Below are 18,347 nucleotides of genomic sequence, written 5' to 3'. Positions count from 1 at the left end.
CAGTTGTAGTTTGCCAACCCACACATTAGAGCCACAAAGAGTATAAAATTGATCCCTTCCTCCAGGAAGCTCATAGTCTCACGTGGGGTGGAGAAGTGCCTAGAAATGAGACTCCAGCATGGCTGGAATAAGTCATAAATGACCTTGGATACCATGCTAAGGAATTGTACCTTTTTCTTTGGCAATGAGGAACAGTAAATCAATTTTCATATCTTGTAGTGACTGCAGCTGGGAATAGATTATTACACTGGCAAGAAGTGGATTCCTCCTTTTTTAACATTTATGTGAAGCCCAGTCCTACCCAAGGGCTGCCTCCTCTGCTCTCCCCCAGCGCTCTGAGTGATATCCAGCCTCCCATCCCCTCCCTATTGTATCAGCAGAGCAAAGGTCCCTAATCTGATAGGCTAATCTGATAGCCTTGAAACCAGATGTGTTTCAGAATTCAGAAGAGTTTCAGATTTCAGAAAGTAATAAAGTGGAAACTCCATATATTTTATGATATCCCCATTAGGGCCTGAGGGAGCATCAAATACATTAATATTTACACTGAAAGACTATAAATGACTTGAAGTCAGTTCAGGGCTGGTTTGGGCCCTAAATGAGTTAAGAAAACTATTTTGGATTTTAGAGGTTTTGGGATTTCAGAATTGCAGACTCTGGACTTGAATTGTTTTGTTGTATTTCACCCCTAGACTGTGATGTCCTCAAAGCCAGCGTCTGAGTCCTCAGAACTCGCACACAGCAGGCACACATGAGTGTTCCTGAGAGTGAGCAGACAAGAATGGCTGGAGAATTGTGTTCAAGGAGGGACTCAATGGAAGAAGAGGCTGATCAGGGACCCTGGTAAAGGACAGGAGGAGATTTTAATGCCCTGATTAGGATTCTGGACTTAATCTTGAAGGTTATGGAAGCCCTCATGTAATTGCTAGGTAACTGGAGTAACTCAGCAGCATATGAAGGCAGCAAGTCTCATGCCAGTGTGCAGGAGGTGCTAGGGTGAGGACTGAGGAGGTTGCTGCCATAGTGAGGCAAAAGGTTTCTATGAATAAGGCAGTGAATGCAAAGCAAGTGATTAGAAGAGACAGACTGGCATCTACTGATGTTGGGGGAGAGGGAGAAGTTGGAGTTGAACCTGACCCAGTGGCACCAGTCGCAGACAGCAGAGTGCAGTATTATAATCACTGACTGCAGAGCCCAGATGCTTCTGTTTAAATCCTAGCTCTGTCACCCTGTGACCTGAGGCAAGTCACTTAACCACTCTGTGCTTTAACTTCTCCTTTTGTATTGGCTTCCTAGAGTTGCTGTGAAAATTAAATAAGTATTTGTAAGGCACCTCGAACAGGGCTTGGCTCTTGGCTATTATTACTACCTCTAGCTGACCATTGTTTCATAAGGTTGAATTCCCCAAATGATTCACCAAGTGACTGGTCTCCTCAGTGTAGGATGACATCTCAGACCCTCCTGGGAAGTGACAAATGAGTGTCAGAAGTCTAGTGAACATGAATGAGGGACCCATGGACCGAGCCAAGAGGGGGTGGCATTGAGGGTGGCAGGTGAGCATGGTAGAACAGGGGAAAGTGGTGGTAGAAAAATGGAGACAATTGTATTCAAACATCAATAAAAAAAAGGGAAAAAGAAATCTAGCAATAAGAGTAATAAAGACAATAAATGTACGGAAAGAGAGCATCACTTCAGGAGACAGGACTTCCCTCTGGTAGAGTGTTGTAAATATTCATGAGGGCTTTTTCTTTCAATCACTTGCAACTTTGCTATAATGGTTTTCAGCATTCTTGTGGCATTGTAGCATGCCAGGGAAACTTTAAGTGCTGGGTCATTCATTTGGGGGGAAAAGGATGCAAGGAGCACTGCCTGGAAAGCTTATAATTTAGAAATGTTCAAGTCTTTGCATCTAATGGAAATGGTGTCAGGTTTGTGCCAAAAGGAAAGTCATAATTGCTATGTGCTTCCCTTCCCAGCCCTCCCGGGCAAAAAAATACAACCCTCTAGCTTCAGACTGTCATCTACAGACACTGAGCAGACTCTGCTGCTGATTCTACCACACTGTCGTGTCCCAGGAACATCACCTGAACACTGCAACAACAAACACTCCTTTCTGCAAGTCAGGACTGCAGCAAAGTTGGCATCTCCCCTTTCATCTGTCCTGAACTTCACTGCCACATTTCAGTGTCCTTACTAACTTTTTTTAATGAAACTTCCTCCAGCATGTCAGTCTACTGTTTAATAACCATGAATGGCTCCCTTGGTCCTCTTGAATGAAGTTCAATCTCTTCATCTTGACATTGGAGGACCTCCATGACTGAGCAATAGACTTTGGCCCCCATAGACCTTTTAATCTCACTAAGTCAGTCTTTTAGTGTCTCCCAAGGCTGCTGTCTTTATTTTACCTCCAAGTCTCACTTTCAGTCTGTCTACTCCCTTCACCTGGAATAACCTCTTCCCTTCTGTCCATTTATCCAAACCCTATTTCAGCCTCTAAGATATAAACTAAACTTTCCGAGAAAGGTGCTCCCATTATTCTGGTGCTCCCATTATTCCGTTCCTCACTCATCTCCTTTCTGACTAACCATACTTAATTTGTCCCCTGTTCTTGTCTGTCTTGGGTTTGCTAACTTTTGCATACATGTGTTTTTTAAAGGTTTTATTTATTTATTGTTAGAGAGAGAGGAAGGAAGGGAGAAAGAAAGGGAGAAAAACATCAATGGGCAAGACAAATATAGATTGGTTGCCTCTCGCATGTGCCCTATTGGGACCTGGCTCACAACCCAGGCATCTGCCCTAACTGGGAATCGAACTGGCAGCCCTTCAGTCTGCCAGCTGGCCCTCAATCCACTGAGCCACACCAGCCAGAGCTGCATACATATTTTTATTTAGCACAATAGACTGAAAGTCTTAAAAGTCAGTATCAGTGCTGATGTACTCTGGGCACATGGCAGGTGCACAAGGAGTACTGCTTGCTTGATTGCTTCCCCAACCACCTTCCACATGAAAAAAGATGAAAACTTTTTCAGCTAGATAAGGAGTCTTTCTCAACTTGATTACAGATATCAATTTGAAACCTGTAATTCATGTTATACTTAAAAGTGAAATATAATGGTATTCCTATTAAAATCAGATAATAAGCATGACTACCACTATTTAATATTCTACTAGAGGTGACAGATAAGCAACTAATGCATGAAAAAGAAGGTATATATTTATTCATTATATCCCCAAAGAATGGAAGAACAACTCATTAGAACTATCAAGAGGGTTTGGCAATGTCCAGATTTAAATTCTAGGTACATGAGTCAATAGGTTTTCTAAATGCAAGCAATCAAGGATTAGAAAGTCAAATAGGAAAAAAGAGCCCATTCAAAATAGCAATAAAACTGTAAAATACCTATGGGGGAAAACACCTCGTAAAAATGTGCAATTTAAATGAAGAAATATTACATTACTTTGCTGAAGGACATAAAATACCAAATAAATAGGGGATATTCCATGTTTCTGACTTGCAAAACATATTGTAGGATGCTGACTCTTCTCACATTAAACTATTAATGCAATGCAATACTATTTAAAATCTCAATGTAAGTTTTTATTAGACACAACAAACTTACTCTGCAATTTGTCTGGAATTATGAATCTGCTTGAATGGCCATGAACATTTTGAAATATAAGATTAATGAATGATGACTTGCTATCAAAACATAAAATAAAATTATGCTACTAAATGGTGTGGGTCTCATGCAGGAATAAAAAGATCAACAGAATGGAACAGACCTGTTTCAAAATTTTATATTAGATAAAGTAGCATAACAAGCCATCAGGGAAAGGACAAACTATTCAATAAGTGGATATGAGACAAGTAACGAGTCATTCTGAGAAAAAAAAGGTAGACTTTGATTTCCCGTCTGTGCTGATATCTTTGGCTTGCTTCTCCAGATACCTTGGTCGTCCTTCGACACCCTGGTCTTTGTCTGAGAGGGGAATCTATATGGACTATATTAATGTCCCTGGGCTTCATCATCCTGGGAGTTGGGGCCAGGCCAAAGGGTCCAACTGGCAGAAAATCAGAGGAAAGGAGTGGGGTAGGAGCCTCTGCAACCTCAGGAGATTTGTTTCCCTTAACCAAAAGTCTCAGCTCTTCAGAGAGGATGGTCTTCTCTGCTCCGTCCTCTCTTTCCCCACCTTTTGCTCTTCAGTTCTGAGTGCTGAAAGCTCCTTTCCCTGTTGTTGTGGTCACACCATTGTAAATAAACCCTTTGTTAAACTGACCCTTTGGCAACCTCACTTTGAGCTTGCCCTCTAGTTTCTATTGGACTTATTTGAAGCATATCATTCACAAAACTAAGACCTAAATGTATTTTTAAATTTATGAAAATATTAAAACTATGGGAATATATTTATAATCATAGATACAGGAAGATCCTTTTTAAAATAGACACAAATCAAATTTCAAAAATGAAGGTATGGATACACGTGATTGAATCATAATTTCAATTTCTGGCAGATTAGATACCTATAAGCAAAGTTAAGAGAAAGGTGGAAAGAAATATTTAAAATGTATAACAAAGCCTTGGCTGGCATAGCTTAGTGGATTGAGCGCAGGCTGTGAACCAAAGTGTCATAGGTTCGATTCCCAGTCAGGGTACATGCCTGGGTTGTAGGCCATGACCCCCAGCAACCGCACATTGATGTTTCTCTCTCTCTCTCTTTCTCCCTCCCTTCCCTCTCTAAAAATAAATAAAAATAAAGTCTTTAAAAAATGTATAACAAAGTATTATTTCCTGGAACATATACAGATCAATTTTAAGTGCTATGTATAAAATATTTTTGCACATAAAAATATTTTATATAATTATATATTTAACTACTTTAAAATCAATTTTAAAAAGCTGTGTCATTAGGAAAACAGATAAGAACACGAATACGCATAGGAAACAGAAATGGAATATATGTGAAAAGATTACTATTATTAGTAATCAGGAAAATGCAAATTGATATGAGATACTGATTTTAACTATCAGGTGGGCCGAACTTGAAAGATCGATAATATCAAGAGTTGCTGGTGAGTAAGGAAACAGGTTCTCTTGTTCATAATCAGGGAAAATGTTTTAACTTGGCACAGTTTTGGGAGCAAAATCTGGCAATGTCTATTAAAATTATAAATGTGTATCCATTAGATCCCATTTCTTGGCATCTACTGGGGATAAAAACTTGCATATTTGCTCAAAGAGGCATGTACAAGGGATGCACATCATAATATTATTTGTAACAGTAAAAAAAATGGAAAACAATCTAAATGTCCTCCATCAACTGTGGAATAATTAACACATTCCCATTATAGACTGTGTGCAACCGGTTCTCAAAAGCAGTTGATCTCTGTGTCCTAACCTGGGAATCTCTAACACATTTTAGTGAAGACACATTCAAGTTCAGTACATCATGCAGACCATGACATCATTTGTGTAAATTTAAGTTCCCACAAAAATGAAACTATGTTCTTTTATGTTTATTTATATGCATGCAAACATACAGATAAATCTAAAGAATAAACACCAAATTGATATCTTTGCTACTGTTGGGTAGGAAACTCTGAGACTCATTGGGGGCAATGTCAGGGATTTTTTTCATTTTTTCTGCATTCTGTATTTCACTATTTTCTTCATGTCTGAAATTTTACAATGTGAATGTATTTACATCTTACCTATAAAATTGTTATTTCTTTTGTGAATAGTAGAAGCTCGTATTTCATTCCTTCAAAAGAAACCAAAAAAAAGGAAGAGCATGGGGTTTTAGAGTTGCATGGATGTGTGACTTTAAGAAACTTGTCTAATTCTCAGAGACCTGACTCTTCCCCTGTAAAACTGGGTAACTGTTGTGAAGATTAATGTAGATAAAGCCTGAGAGAAGTGCAGCTGAGTTCCTGGTACACAGAAAGTACTGATTGACCATTCCTTCTCCTCCATTTGGCACATGAGAACCTCAAGGCCAAGAACATGCCTCAGTTGCCTGTATATCCCGATGCCTGTGTAGATAGAAGCCCAGTCACATTTGTTGAAAGAATAAGGGAACGCACAGGCCACACTGGTTAACTGTTAATAAATAAACACATGTTCACATGTGTTTATTGTTAATGAATAAATAAGAAACGCTGTTCTGGCTTCCTCCAGGGAGATCAAAAGCTTCTGATTTGTGAGAACAAGAAGTCAAAGAAAATCAGAAAAGTAGGCCAGAGAGATAAAAGTTCTGGAAGTGGGAAGACTCATCACATGGGTCTGATGTTTTCCAACTTTCTCTTTAGGCTCCAGGCTCTGTGGAGTGGTAGGGCCACCATGGGTACAAGAAAGCCAAACTGAGACGCTATGTTCAGGCTGGACTGGATATCCAATTGGATATACTCTTGGACAATGGCCAGGCTGTCTATGACAACAGATATCTGACCCCAGCCTTTGCAGCGACTGGCCTGGGAAGCCAAAGCACAACTTCTGAAAGCTATCAGCCCCGAACATTCAGGACTTGGTCAATGCCAGCCAACTTCTCTAATTTTTGCCCCCCCTGCCTCCTCTATTTTTGATTCAGGACCAACCAAAGAAACCTGAACACACTCTCCAAACCAGCTGCATAAGGTGCTTCACTTCCACTTAGCCACCTTCTGCTTCCCCACACAAACCACCTCCAATCAGCACGTACCTGCAGTCTTCTCCCTTTTTCACTATAAAGCTTTCCTGCTCCTCTGCCTGCATCTGAGTCTCTGCCAAGTGCCAGTGATGGCAGCTGACTCCCTTGATATATACCAAGCTCTGAACGAATAGTCTCTGCTTGTTCTCCTTTCAGTGTTTTTGTTTATTCCCAGAAGGTCTTCTCCCACATTTCAACTAGATACTAGATGCATGTTATATATTGGGCTTATATATAAAATATTCCATCTAAAATATTCTACTGCTAAATTTTTTAAAACAAATCTCCAATGTAAATTAATGCCAAGAGCTAAAGTTCTCAAGGAATCTGAACTAAAAAAGAAACAAATAATGCCCAGATAGCAGCAAAAGACAGGGCTAAGTCTGGACAGGGGACAGAGGTTTCCAAAGATTCTGTGAACTTTTTTCCATAAGTCAGGCACAACTGAATCCAGAAGCTACAGGGAGTGGAGTGCATAGGTAAAATGCTTCCTTATTAGCCTCTACTCGAAGCTGGGCTAGAGCTAACTATAGTTGTAAGCCTGTCGAAATGTCCACCTGCCAGAGGTACAGACAAGTGAACCAAATACAGGAATAAGGCCTTGGGTGATTGAAAGAAGAGGAAGGTGGTCGGGAAGGTCCCAGCCCCTACCTCCATAGGAAAATGACTTCTTGGATACTGGAATTGGAGCCCTGCTTGCCTAACCATGACTATTTGCCTGTCTGAAATCCTAAAATTCTCACCATTACTCTATGCAGTCTAAAATCTATTTAAAATGTATTCCTATGTTTCCCAAACTGGTGAATGTCAATAGATGTCTCAGTAGAAAAGGAACTTTGCAGTCAAATAAGTTTGGGAAATGGTGGGTAAAACCAAGTCAAACATTTCATATTAGTAGGAGTTTGTAAAACCATCAGTGTGCTAACATATGTTGTGAATTTGCAAGAAGAGGATAGAGCACACAGCATTTTCCAAACTTGTTTAACCACAGAGCTGATTTCTTGCCCACCTATTTATATCTATCTCCCCGAACATCACTCTATGGCATACAATTTTGGAGACACAGTTTTGAGATAATGCTACTTTTCAGAGAAGAACTATTAGCTGGTTAACAACTCCTACCATCTACTGTAACTCACCAAAAGGAAAATCAGGAGTCCCCCCTCCCCACCCAGGAAGTGGCACAAGAGGGCAATTTTGATGGGAGGAGGGAAAAAAATAGGATCATAAAGGAAAGTCAGAGGCTAACAGAGGTTACAACTGGGTCTCAAGTCAACCTGGCGCAGATTAAGGATATTAGATATCCCATTCCAGATGGAGAAAGTCAAAGATTATCCTCACCTGGTTCATAATTTCTCTTAACTAACCACAGTATCATTATCTCCAGGAAGGTAGAAAGTGGCCAGGAGAATCATTGTATTAGATGAAAATTGAGATTCGGGAGAATGATTTTTATATAGCACTTTACCAATAATGGCCCACGGTTCCATTTCTGAGTTGAGATAACAGAGGATGGAGAAATTATGCAGCTTGCCTGGTGCCCCAGCAAAGCCACCTCCTTTCTGCAATACCATGAAGTCTTTGATGGACCCCAGGGAAGGGGAATGAATTGTTAAAAGAATTCCACGCTCACTTACTTTAGAATGACACAGCCCGATCCTGCTGGCGGTGCTATCCAGAACACTTGGATGCGCGTCCTCCTCCGAGGGGTGCTTTCTGTGACCGCGACAGGGCAGTTACTCATAAACTGTGTTTCTTCTTCATCTATGATCTACAGAAAACCAGGGACACATAAACATATTAAAATGTGCTTCACTTTGGGAAGGCTCTTAAGTTTCCGAGTTGACACTTTCTTAATTTTATTTTTAAGCCTGTCATTTTGTGTTAGCAACTCTAGATCCCCAGACACCAGAATAGTGCCTGGGATAGAGTCCCAGCCAATGCTTGTTGAATTAACATGCCGGCAAGGGGCTGGCATATGTTCTGGGCTCTCTGGGATGAGGATCTTGGGTCAGCACTTTGAGGAACAGACCACCTGGTGATGATCTTGCTCATTCACTAAGATGAGGTATGTCCCACTGCAGTGAAGAAAGAGGAGAATGGGCAACAGAAAATCCAAAGCAAACACTCTCTATATACCATAGCTAGACTTTAAACTCAGCTAGTTTTATAGCTCGAAAATAAAATGTTAGAAGAAAACGCCCCTTTGGAGAAGTATCTCAGAGTACGTGAAGTTCCCCGGTTTCAGAGCACAGCTTACTTGTGCAATCTCTACTTTCTTAATGTGTGCATTCCAGTTGCGTTCTCCCACCTTAACCATCAAGGTTTCCTATGGCACTGCAAGAAAAGCTGGTAGCCATTCCCATTACCTGAGGCTGCTTTCAGCATTTCTGCTGTTTGCATCTGGGTCTGCTGCCAGCACTTGCCTATCCATCTATTAGAACCGTAGACTATGGATCTTTGGGGGAATTGTCTAAATCCAATTGGTCTTAAGTGCCAACTCCAGTTGATTGGTAGTAGCTATGTCAGGAGTACTGTTAATACATTAATGGATAACATTTGAGTGTTTAGTACATGCCAAGCACTAAACTAAATGTTTATCTAAATTAGTCATTTAATCTTCAAATATAACCTGATGAGAGAGATCATTATATGCATATTGTATTTCTTTTCTTTTTATTGTTGTGCAATTACAGTTGTCCCCATTTCCCCTCAAATTACTTTCCCCCACCCTACCTACTCCCACCGTTCCCACATTCACTTCTCCCCCCCACACTGTCTTTGTCCATGGGTCCTTTACACATGTTCTTTGATGACCCTTCTCCTTCTTTGCCTCATTATCCCACTATCCCCTCCCCTCTGGTTACGTCAAAGCAAACACTCTCTATATACGGTAGCTAGACTTTAAACTTTAAACATTTGATCTTTATTTCCATGTCTCTGGTTATATTTTGCTTGCTTGTTTGTTTAGTTAGTTATTTTCTTTTTTTAAAAAATTCCTCTTCTTAGCACAGCAGTTAAAAAAAATTAAGTCACTCAATTAGTTCATCATATGTTTTCATCACTGGACAAAACAAAGGCAGTCATCTATTACATTCTGTTTTTCTCTGTTTTCTTTATCTTACTCCCATTTCCCTCCTCTGTTCAACACTTACTCCTAAATATTTTATATATGTTCTTTAGAGTGTGTGTGTATTACTTACTTGAAGTTATATAGAATTGTTTTGTATTTTAATGTTTCTTTTACCTAACCCTATGCTTTCGGGATATGTTACTGTGTGTGAATGTAATTCATTGATTCTGTTGCCTAGTATGCACTGCATGCATAGACCACATGCTATCTACCCACTGTCCCAGTGAGGAGCACTTAGCTGACTTCCAGCTCTTTGCCTCCAGAAACACTGCTGCAATGAAGATTCTCATGCTGTTCTGCTTGTGAACACACATGAGAGCTTCTTAGCAATATAAACCATGTAGTAGGATTGCTGGGTTGTTAGGTTGTGGGCATAATAATATTAATTTCACTAATTACTGCCAGGTTGTTCAGCAGAATGGTGATGTCTGCTTTTATTCTTCTAGCTTGGCACAAGTGTTTCCATTTCCCCACATCCTCAACAGTACTGTGATTGTTGGACTTTCTAATAGTTTCCCATTTGATACATGTACATTAGTATCTTGTTTTAATACTAGCAAATTTGAGCATCTCTTCACAAATTTTTCAGGTTTGTCCTTCTGTGAACTGCCTACTTAGAATCTTTATCAGTGGAATTTTCTGACTTTTTCTTGCTAATTTGTAGGACTTTCTAGATATGAGTCCTTCATGATTTACAAATATATTTCTGTTCCTCAGGAGTTCATCTTATCTTTAGAATTCTTTGTTTAATGGAACTCAATTAATTTTCATGTAGCCAAATTCATCAATTTCTCTCCTATGGCTTGCACTTTTTAAGTTTTGTTCAAAAACTGAGATCACAAAGGTATTCTCCAATATTTTTTTCCATTTGCTTTATAGTTTTACCTTTCACATTTAAGTCTTCAATCCTTTTGGAATACATTTTTTTAATGTGATAAAGTAGGGACCCAACTCTATTTTCTCCATACTGTAAGCTACTTTAAAAAATTAATAATTTTTTTAAAGAGCACTTTTAAGTTTACAGCAAATTTGAGCAGAAATTAGAGTTCCCACATACTTCCTGCCCTCACACATGCACAACTTCCTACATTATCAATATCTAGCACCAGAATGGCACATTTGTTACAATACGTGAACCTACATTCACACATTCTTGCTACTCAAAGTCCGTAGTTTATTTTAGGCTTCACTCTAGGTGTTGTACATTCTAATGGTTTTGACAAATGTATAGTGACATGTATCTATCATTATGGCATTGCACATTGTAGTATTGTACTGAACATCACTGCCTTAAAACTCCTCTGGGCTCTACCAATTCTCCTTTATCTGTCTCCCACCTCAAAACTTGGCAAGCATTAAACTTTTAATAGAATCACTTATTAGTTCCAGGAGGGTTTTTTGCCATTTTTCCAGATTTTCCTATATATTTCATATTGTTTATGAACAAAGACAGTTTTATTTCTTCCTTCCCAACCTATGTACCTTTTACTTTCCTTTGTCTTATTGGATTAGGCAGCACTTCCAGTATGATGTTGATCTCAACAGGAAAACTTCAAGTTCCTTTCTAGTAAGTATGAAACAGCTATAGGCTATTTTTTTTTTGTAAATGTTCTTTTTACATTTACAACAAGCTGAGGGCATTCCTCTCCATTTTTGAGAATTTTTAACATGAATGTATATTGGATTTTGTTAAATGCTCTTTCTGCATCCATTGATAAGATGATGTGATTTTTCTTCTTTAGACTGTTGCTGTGATAGATTACATTTATTAGCTTTTAAATGTTGAAACAGCTTTGCATATTGGGATAAATCCCACTTGGTTGGGTATACAATTCTTCTTACGTATTGTTGGATTCAATTAGCTAATATTTTTTGAGAATTTTTGCATCTATGTTCATGAGAGATATGGGTCTGTGCTTTTCTTGCAAAGCATTTGCTTGGTTTTAGTATTAGGGTGATGCTGGCTTCATAAAATGAGTTAGAAAGTAGATAATTGGTATAATTTCTTCCTTAAACGTTTGATAAAATTCACTAGTGAACCCTGGTGCTTTCTGTTTTGTAAGGTTATAATTATTGATTCAATTTCTTTATTAAATATATGCTTATTTAGATTGTGTATTTCTTCTTGTGTGAGTTTTAACAGATTGTGTTTTTTTAAGGACTTTAACAATTTCATCTAGGTTATCAAATATGTGGGCATAGAGTTGTTCATAATACTCCTTTATTATTTTTTAGTGTCTGGAGACTTTGGGGTGATGTCTTTTCTTTCATTTCTGATATTAGTAATATGTTTTTTTTCTGTTTTTTTCTTAGTCTAACTAGAGGCTTATGGGTTTTACTTATCTTTTTAAAGAGCCAGCTTTTGTTTTTATTGATTTTCTGTAGTTGATATCTTGTTTTCAATTTCATTGATTTCTGCTCTAATTTTTATTATTTTTTTCTTCTGCTTACTTTGAATGTAATTTGATTTTCTTTCTCTAGTTTCCTAAAGTGGAAGGAAACTTAGATTATTAATTTTAGATATTTCTTCTATTCTGATATGTACATTCAATGATATAAATTTTCCTCTAAAAAGTGGTTTTGCAGCATCCCACAAATTTTGATAAGCTGTACTTTCATTTTCATTTAGTTCAATATATTTTAAAAATTAGCTTGAAGTTTCTTCATTGATACATGTGATAGAAATATGTTGCTTAATCTCCAAGTATGTATTTGAAGATTTTCTAGCCATCATTCTGTTATTGATCTCTAGTTTAATTTCATGGTGGTCTGAGAGCAGTTAGTATGTGCGTTCTATCCTTTTCAACTTAAGATTTGTTTCATGAACCAGAATGCAGTCTATGTTGGTGAATGTTCCATGTGAGCTTGAGAAGGATGCGTAATCTATTGTCGTTGGATGGAGTAGTCTATAGATATCAACTACATCCAGTTGATTGATGGCATGGTTGAGTTCAAGTATGTCCTTACTGATATGCTGCCAGTTGCATCTGTCCATTTATAATAGGTGTTGAAGTCTCCAACTATAAAAGTGCATTCATCTATTTGTCCTTGCATGTCTATTAGTTTTTATCTCTTGTATTTTGACACTCTGTTGTTCAGCACATACACATTAAGGATTGTTATATCTTCTTCAACTATTGAGCCCTTTATCATTATGTAATGCTCCTCTTTATCCCTGCTAAATTTCCTTGTTCTAAAGTCTGCTATGTCTGAAATTAATACAGCTATTCCTGTTTTCTTTTGATTAGTGTTAGCATTGTATATCTTTCTCCATCATTGTACTTTTAATCTATATATGGCTTTATATTCAACATGAGTTTCTTATAAACAACACATAGTTGGGTCTTGATTTTTTATTCACTCTGAAAACCTGACTTTTAATTGGTGTATTTAGACCATTGACATTTAAGGTGATTCTTGATTATAGTTGGATTAATACTTGCCATGTTTGCTCTTGTTCTTTGCCCTTTTTCTTTGTTCCTATTTTTGTCTTCCAACATTTTCTGCCTTCTATGTTTTTTTAAATATATTTTATTGATTATGCTATTACAGTTGTCCCAATTTTTTTTAAAGTATTTCTATTTTTTTAAGATTTTATTTATTTATTTTTAGAGAGGGAAGGGAGGGAGGGAGAGAGAGAGAGAGAGAGAGAGAGAGAGAGAGAGAAACATCAATGTGCTGTGTGGTTGCTGGGGGCCATGGCCTGAAACCCAGGCATGTACCCTGACTGGGAATTGAACCTGCGACACTTTGGTTCGCAGCCTGAGCTCAATCCACTGAGCTATGCCAGCCAGGGCACAGTTGTCCCAAATTTTCCCCTTGGCTCCTTTCTATCCAGTACCCCTATTCTCTCCAGCAATCTCTGCTTTAGTTCATGTCCATGGGTCATGTATATAAGTTTTTTGGCTACGCCATTACTTATACTGTTCTTAACATCCCCTGTCTATTCTGTACCTACCAATTTGTGCTTCTTAATCTCTGCACCTTTCCTCTCATTTCCTCTTTCCCCCTCCCAACTTGGGGATAACCCTCGAAATGATATCCATATCTATGATCCCATTCCTGTTCTGCTTGTTTGCTTAGTTTGTTATTTGGATTCAATTATTGATAGTTGTGAATTTATTGCCATTTTAATCTTCATCATTTTGATCTTCTTTTTCTTAAATAACTCCCTTTAACATTTCATGTAATAATGTCTTGGTGATGATGAACTCCTTTAGTTTTACCTTATCTGGGAAGCACTTTATCGACCCTTCCATTCTAAATGATTGCTTTTTTGGATTGAATAATTTAGTTTGTAGGTCCTTGCTTTTCATCACTTTGAATACTTCCTGCCAGTCTCTTCTGGCCTGCAAAGTTTCTTTTGAGAAATCAACTGATAGTCTCATGGGAACTCCTTTGTAGGTAACTCTCTCATTTCCTCTTGCTGTTTTTAAGATTCTCTCTTTATCTTTAAACTTTTGCGTTTTAATTGTGACATGTCTTGGTGTGGTTCTCTTTGGGTCTCTCTTGTTTGGAACTCTCTGTGCTTCCTGGACTCTTTTCTTCACCAAATTAGGGAAGCTTTCTTTCCTTGTTTTTTGTTTTTTTTCAAATAAGTTTTCAATTTCTTGTTCTTCCTCTTCTTTTTCTGGCACCTTTATGATTCAGATGTTGGTATGTTTAAAGATGTCCCAGAGGTTCCTAAGCCTCTCCTAGTTTTTTAAAATTCTTATTTCTTCCTGCTGTTCTGATTGAATGCTTTTTCCTTCCTTGTGTTCCAAATCGTTGATTTGATTCTTGGCTTCATCCTCTCTACTGTTGATTCCCTGTAGATTTTCTTTATTTCACTTAGTGTAGTCTTCATTTCTTCCTGAGTCTTTTTTATGCTGTTGAAGTATTCAGTGAGTTCCTGGAGCTTCCTGAAAACCAGTGTTTTGAACTCTGCATCTGATAGGTTGCTTATCTCCATTTCATTTAGTTCTTTTTCTGTAGTTTTGTTCTGTTTGTTCATCTGGGCCATATTTCTTTGTCTCCTCATTTTGGCAGCCTCGCTATGTTTGTTTCTGTGTATTAGGTAGAGCTGCTTTGACTCCTTGTCTTAGTAAACCTGTTAAGTTATATGGGGTGGAGCCTTAGGTAATTGCCAGGGCAGGCCAATCGGGTTCACTGTTCTGTTGCTCTGTGTGGGGCAGGGCTTACAGAAGGGACAATGCTGGTGCCTGCCCTCTGGAGTTTTGCCAGGGAAGAAGCTGTCTCCCCACTCGTACTTCACTGTGTCCCCATAAGCCACTGGTGCCCTTCCAGCTGTTGCCCTAGTGTTGAATCCCTGAGGAGGTGGGTTTGCATGAGTCCTAAGTCCACTGTGAGCCCTTTAAGAGGATTCAGTTTCTTCCACCACACCAACACCCATTGATTTTTACAGCCCCATTAATGGGGACTCATCTTTCTGGAGCTGGACTCTGGGCTGGGTGGTCTGGCCTGGGGCTGGGATCCCTTACCCCTGAGGTATCCCTCCTGTTTTTTATCCACCACTCATAGATGTGGGATCAGCCGTTCTGTCCACATGCTTCTCTGAGCCACTCCAAGTCTCCATGCCTTTCTGGACCTCTCCATGTCTCTGCCCTTCCTACCTGTCTGGATGAATGTGGCTTCTTTAAATTCTTGGTCGTTGGGCTTTCAAACAGCTCGATTATCTGACAGTTCTGGATGCTATTTGTTTTGTAGTGTAGCTGTATATTTTGCTACAGATGTGCGCAGAGGTGAGGCATGTTTACCTACGCCTCCATCTTGACCTCAAGTCTGCCTTCTGTGGTTTTACCTGAGCTTTTCATATGATTCTATTTCTCTCCTTTCTTAGAATATCAATAATACTTTTTCTTTTTCTTTTTTTAGTGGCTGTCCTAGAATTTGCTTTACAATATATATTTACAACTAACCCAAGTCTACTTGCAAATGACACTATATTGCTTCACAGACAGTGCAAATACCTTATAATATGAAAATATTCTTAATTCTTCCATCCTGTTCACTGTATTACTGTCATTTATTTCACTTATACATAAGCATATATGAGCATATTTATAGCTATAAGTATACAAAACTGAATACATTATTATTTTGAGCAAACTGTTTTCTGTTCAATTAGCTAAGAATAAGAAAAGTTAAAATTTTTCACTTTACCTTCACTTATTCCTTCTTTGATGCACTTCTTTTTTTTGTGAAGATCTGAGTTTCTGACCTATATTATTTTCTTTCTCACTAAAGAACTTTAAACATTCCTTGCAAGGCAGGTCTACTGGCAACAGAGTCCCTCATTTTTTCTTTGTCTGGATAAGTCTTTATTTCTCCTCACTTTTGAATAGTAACTTTTCAGGGTACAGAATTCTAAGTTGATGGTTGTTTTTTCTCAGCACTTTAAATTATTCACTCCACTCTTTTTTGTTTATATGATTTTTTAAGAAAAGTTGGATATAATTTTTATTTTGTCCTCTAAAATAAGGTGTTTTTTTCCCCTCTGGCTTCTTTCAGGACTTTTCTTATCTCTGATTTTCTGTAGTTTAAAAATGACGTGCTTAGATGTAGTGTTTTTGACACTTATCTTTCTTGGTATTCTCTGGGCTTCCTGGATTTATAGTTTGGTGCCTGATATTAAGTTGAGAAAATTGTGTTGTTATTGTTTCAAATATTTCTTCTGTTTTTACTCTCTCTTTCTTTCCTGGGATTTGCATTATGTGTATGTTATACCTTTTCTAGCTGTCCCACAGTCCTTTGATATTTTGCTCTGTTTTTTTTTTTTTAGTCTTTGTCCTCTTTGCTTTACAGTCTTAGAGGTTTCTGTGGATATATCCTCAAACTCAGAGATTCTTCAGCTGTGTCCAGTCTACTAATAAGCCCATCAAAGGCATTCTTCATTTCTGTTATAAGGTTTTTTTATCTCTAGTGTTGCTTTTTGTTTTTTTTCTTAGGATTTCCATCTCTCTGCTTACATCACCCATCTGTTCTTGCATGCTGTCTACTATATCCATTAGAGCTCTTAGGATATTAATCACAGCTGTTTTAAATTCCTAGTCTGATAACTCCAATACTCTTGCCCTGTCTGGTACTGATGCTTTCTCTGTCTCTTCAAATTGTGTTTTTTCCCTAGTAGGAGGCCTTTTAATTTTTTGTTGACATGTGGACATGATACACTGGCTGAAAGGAACTCAGGTAAACAGGCATTTAGTAGTGTGGTGGTAAGGTGTGTGCTTTTGGGGGGCCCTTCTATTTTCCTGTTGTTAGGTCTTTGTCTATTGGTGACGTGGGCTCCTGGATTTCGAACTTCACACCACTGCTTAGTTATTTCTCCTCCTTAGATTAGATAGGGTGGCTGGAGGGGGCTGATGTTGTGTGCCCCACCCCTTCCCGTAGATTAGGCTCTGGAAAACAGTTCGTCCTGAGAGCAGGTCTTGCTAAGAACAGAATGCTCTGGTACATTAAAAATGGTTCATTTTCTCCTCCCCTGCCAGAAGTGTATACAAGGGAATTTTTCTCTGATGTTCACTGTGAGGACAGACCTGGTAGAGCTCACATAAGTTTTGCTCCCCTCCCCGGTTCACCAAATGGGTGCCCCTGCATGCTTTAGCTCTCCAATTGTCAACACTGAGCCTTTAGCAACCTATCAACTCCCATTCAGGTGTTCCTACCCTGGCATGTGGAGGTTCTGGTCTGGTAAGCTGTGATTTCCTGTGTCCTCCTGCCTGTCTCTCTGATTTTGAGGGTTGTGGTGTGTCCCGTGATGGATATCAGAAGAGTTGTTGAATTATTTCCCAGTCTATTTGTATTTATACTTGTTGTTAGGGTCGGGGGGCAACCTCAAGCTCCTTACACGTGGGATGGGACACCAGAAGCACATGCTGTGAGCTACTTTTATTACTACTTAATCCATCTTTCCCTCATTTTTTTTGTGGTGCTCCCTCTCTCATATATAGAGTGATGATGTGATGTACTGTCAAACGAGGTTAGAAGGTGTTGTTATTGATAATTGTTCTGGAACAACAGGCAAAACTGAGACTTTCGCTGGCAAATGGGACATATGTTCAATGTAATCACATACCAGGTTCCTAAAAACTCATGCTGTTTCTGGTAGTTAATATTTGGAAAGGCAAGGCCCTCTTCCTCTCTCTTCTTTATCAACATCGAGTTATCTCTTTATGGATGTTCATTTTTCATGTATGGTACAAATACTCTAATAGGGGTGTCCAACCTTTTGGCATCTCTGGGCCACACTGGAAGAAGAGTTTTCTTGGGTCACACATTAAATACACAAACACTAGTGGAAAAAAAGGTTTTAAATAAATTTATGATTTTGTGTTGGGCCACATTCATAGGCATCCTGGGCCACACTCGGTCTGTAGGCTGCAGGGTGGTCTGTAGGCTGCAGGTTGGACACCCTTGCATCTAAAAGCTCTGTTATCTCTTTGTCATTCATCTTCCCGATGTGACAAAATCCCAAATCTAGATGGACTTCTCACACCTGAGCAGAATGGTGCTGCTGGGCAAAACCTGCGAC

At 38.7% G+C, this 18,347-nt stretch overlaps 1 protein-coding gene across 1 annotated transcript in view; it reads right to left on the bottom strand.

Annotated features, from left to right (window-relative positions):
* SPON1 (spondin 1) overlaps positions 1–18,347 on the bottom strand; it is a 268,290-nt gene that overhangs the window by 181,133 nt on the left and 68,810 nt on the right. The window contains exon 3 of the mRNA XM_045825507.1: positions 8,322–8,455. Coding sequence (XP_045681463.1) covers positions 8,322–8,455 — 134 coding nt within the window. The remainder of the gene's footprint in view (positions 1–8,321; positions 8,456–18,347) is intronic.

This window comes from Phyllostomus hastatus, unplaced genomic scaffold, assembly GCF_019186645.2.
Source record: "Phyllostomus hastatus isolate PE091 unplaced genomic scaffold, TTU_PhHast_1.1 phas_scaffold_585, whole genome shotgun sequence".
NCBI classification, from domain to species: Eukaryota; Metazoa; Chordata; class Mammalia; order Chiroptera; family Phyllostomidae; genus Phyllostomus; species Phyllostomus hastatus.
Note: the sequence above shows the minus strand (reverse complement) of the source record. Positions and strands in the feature narration are given on the sequence as shown.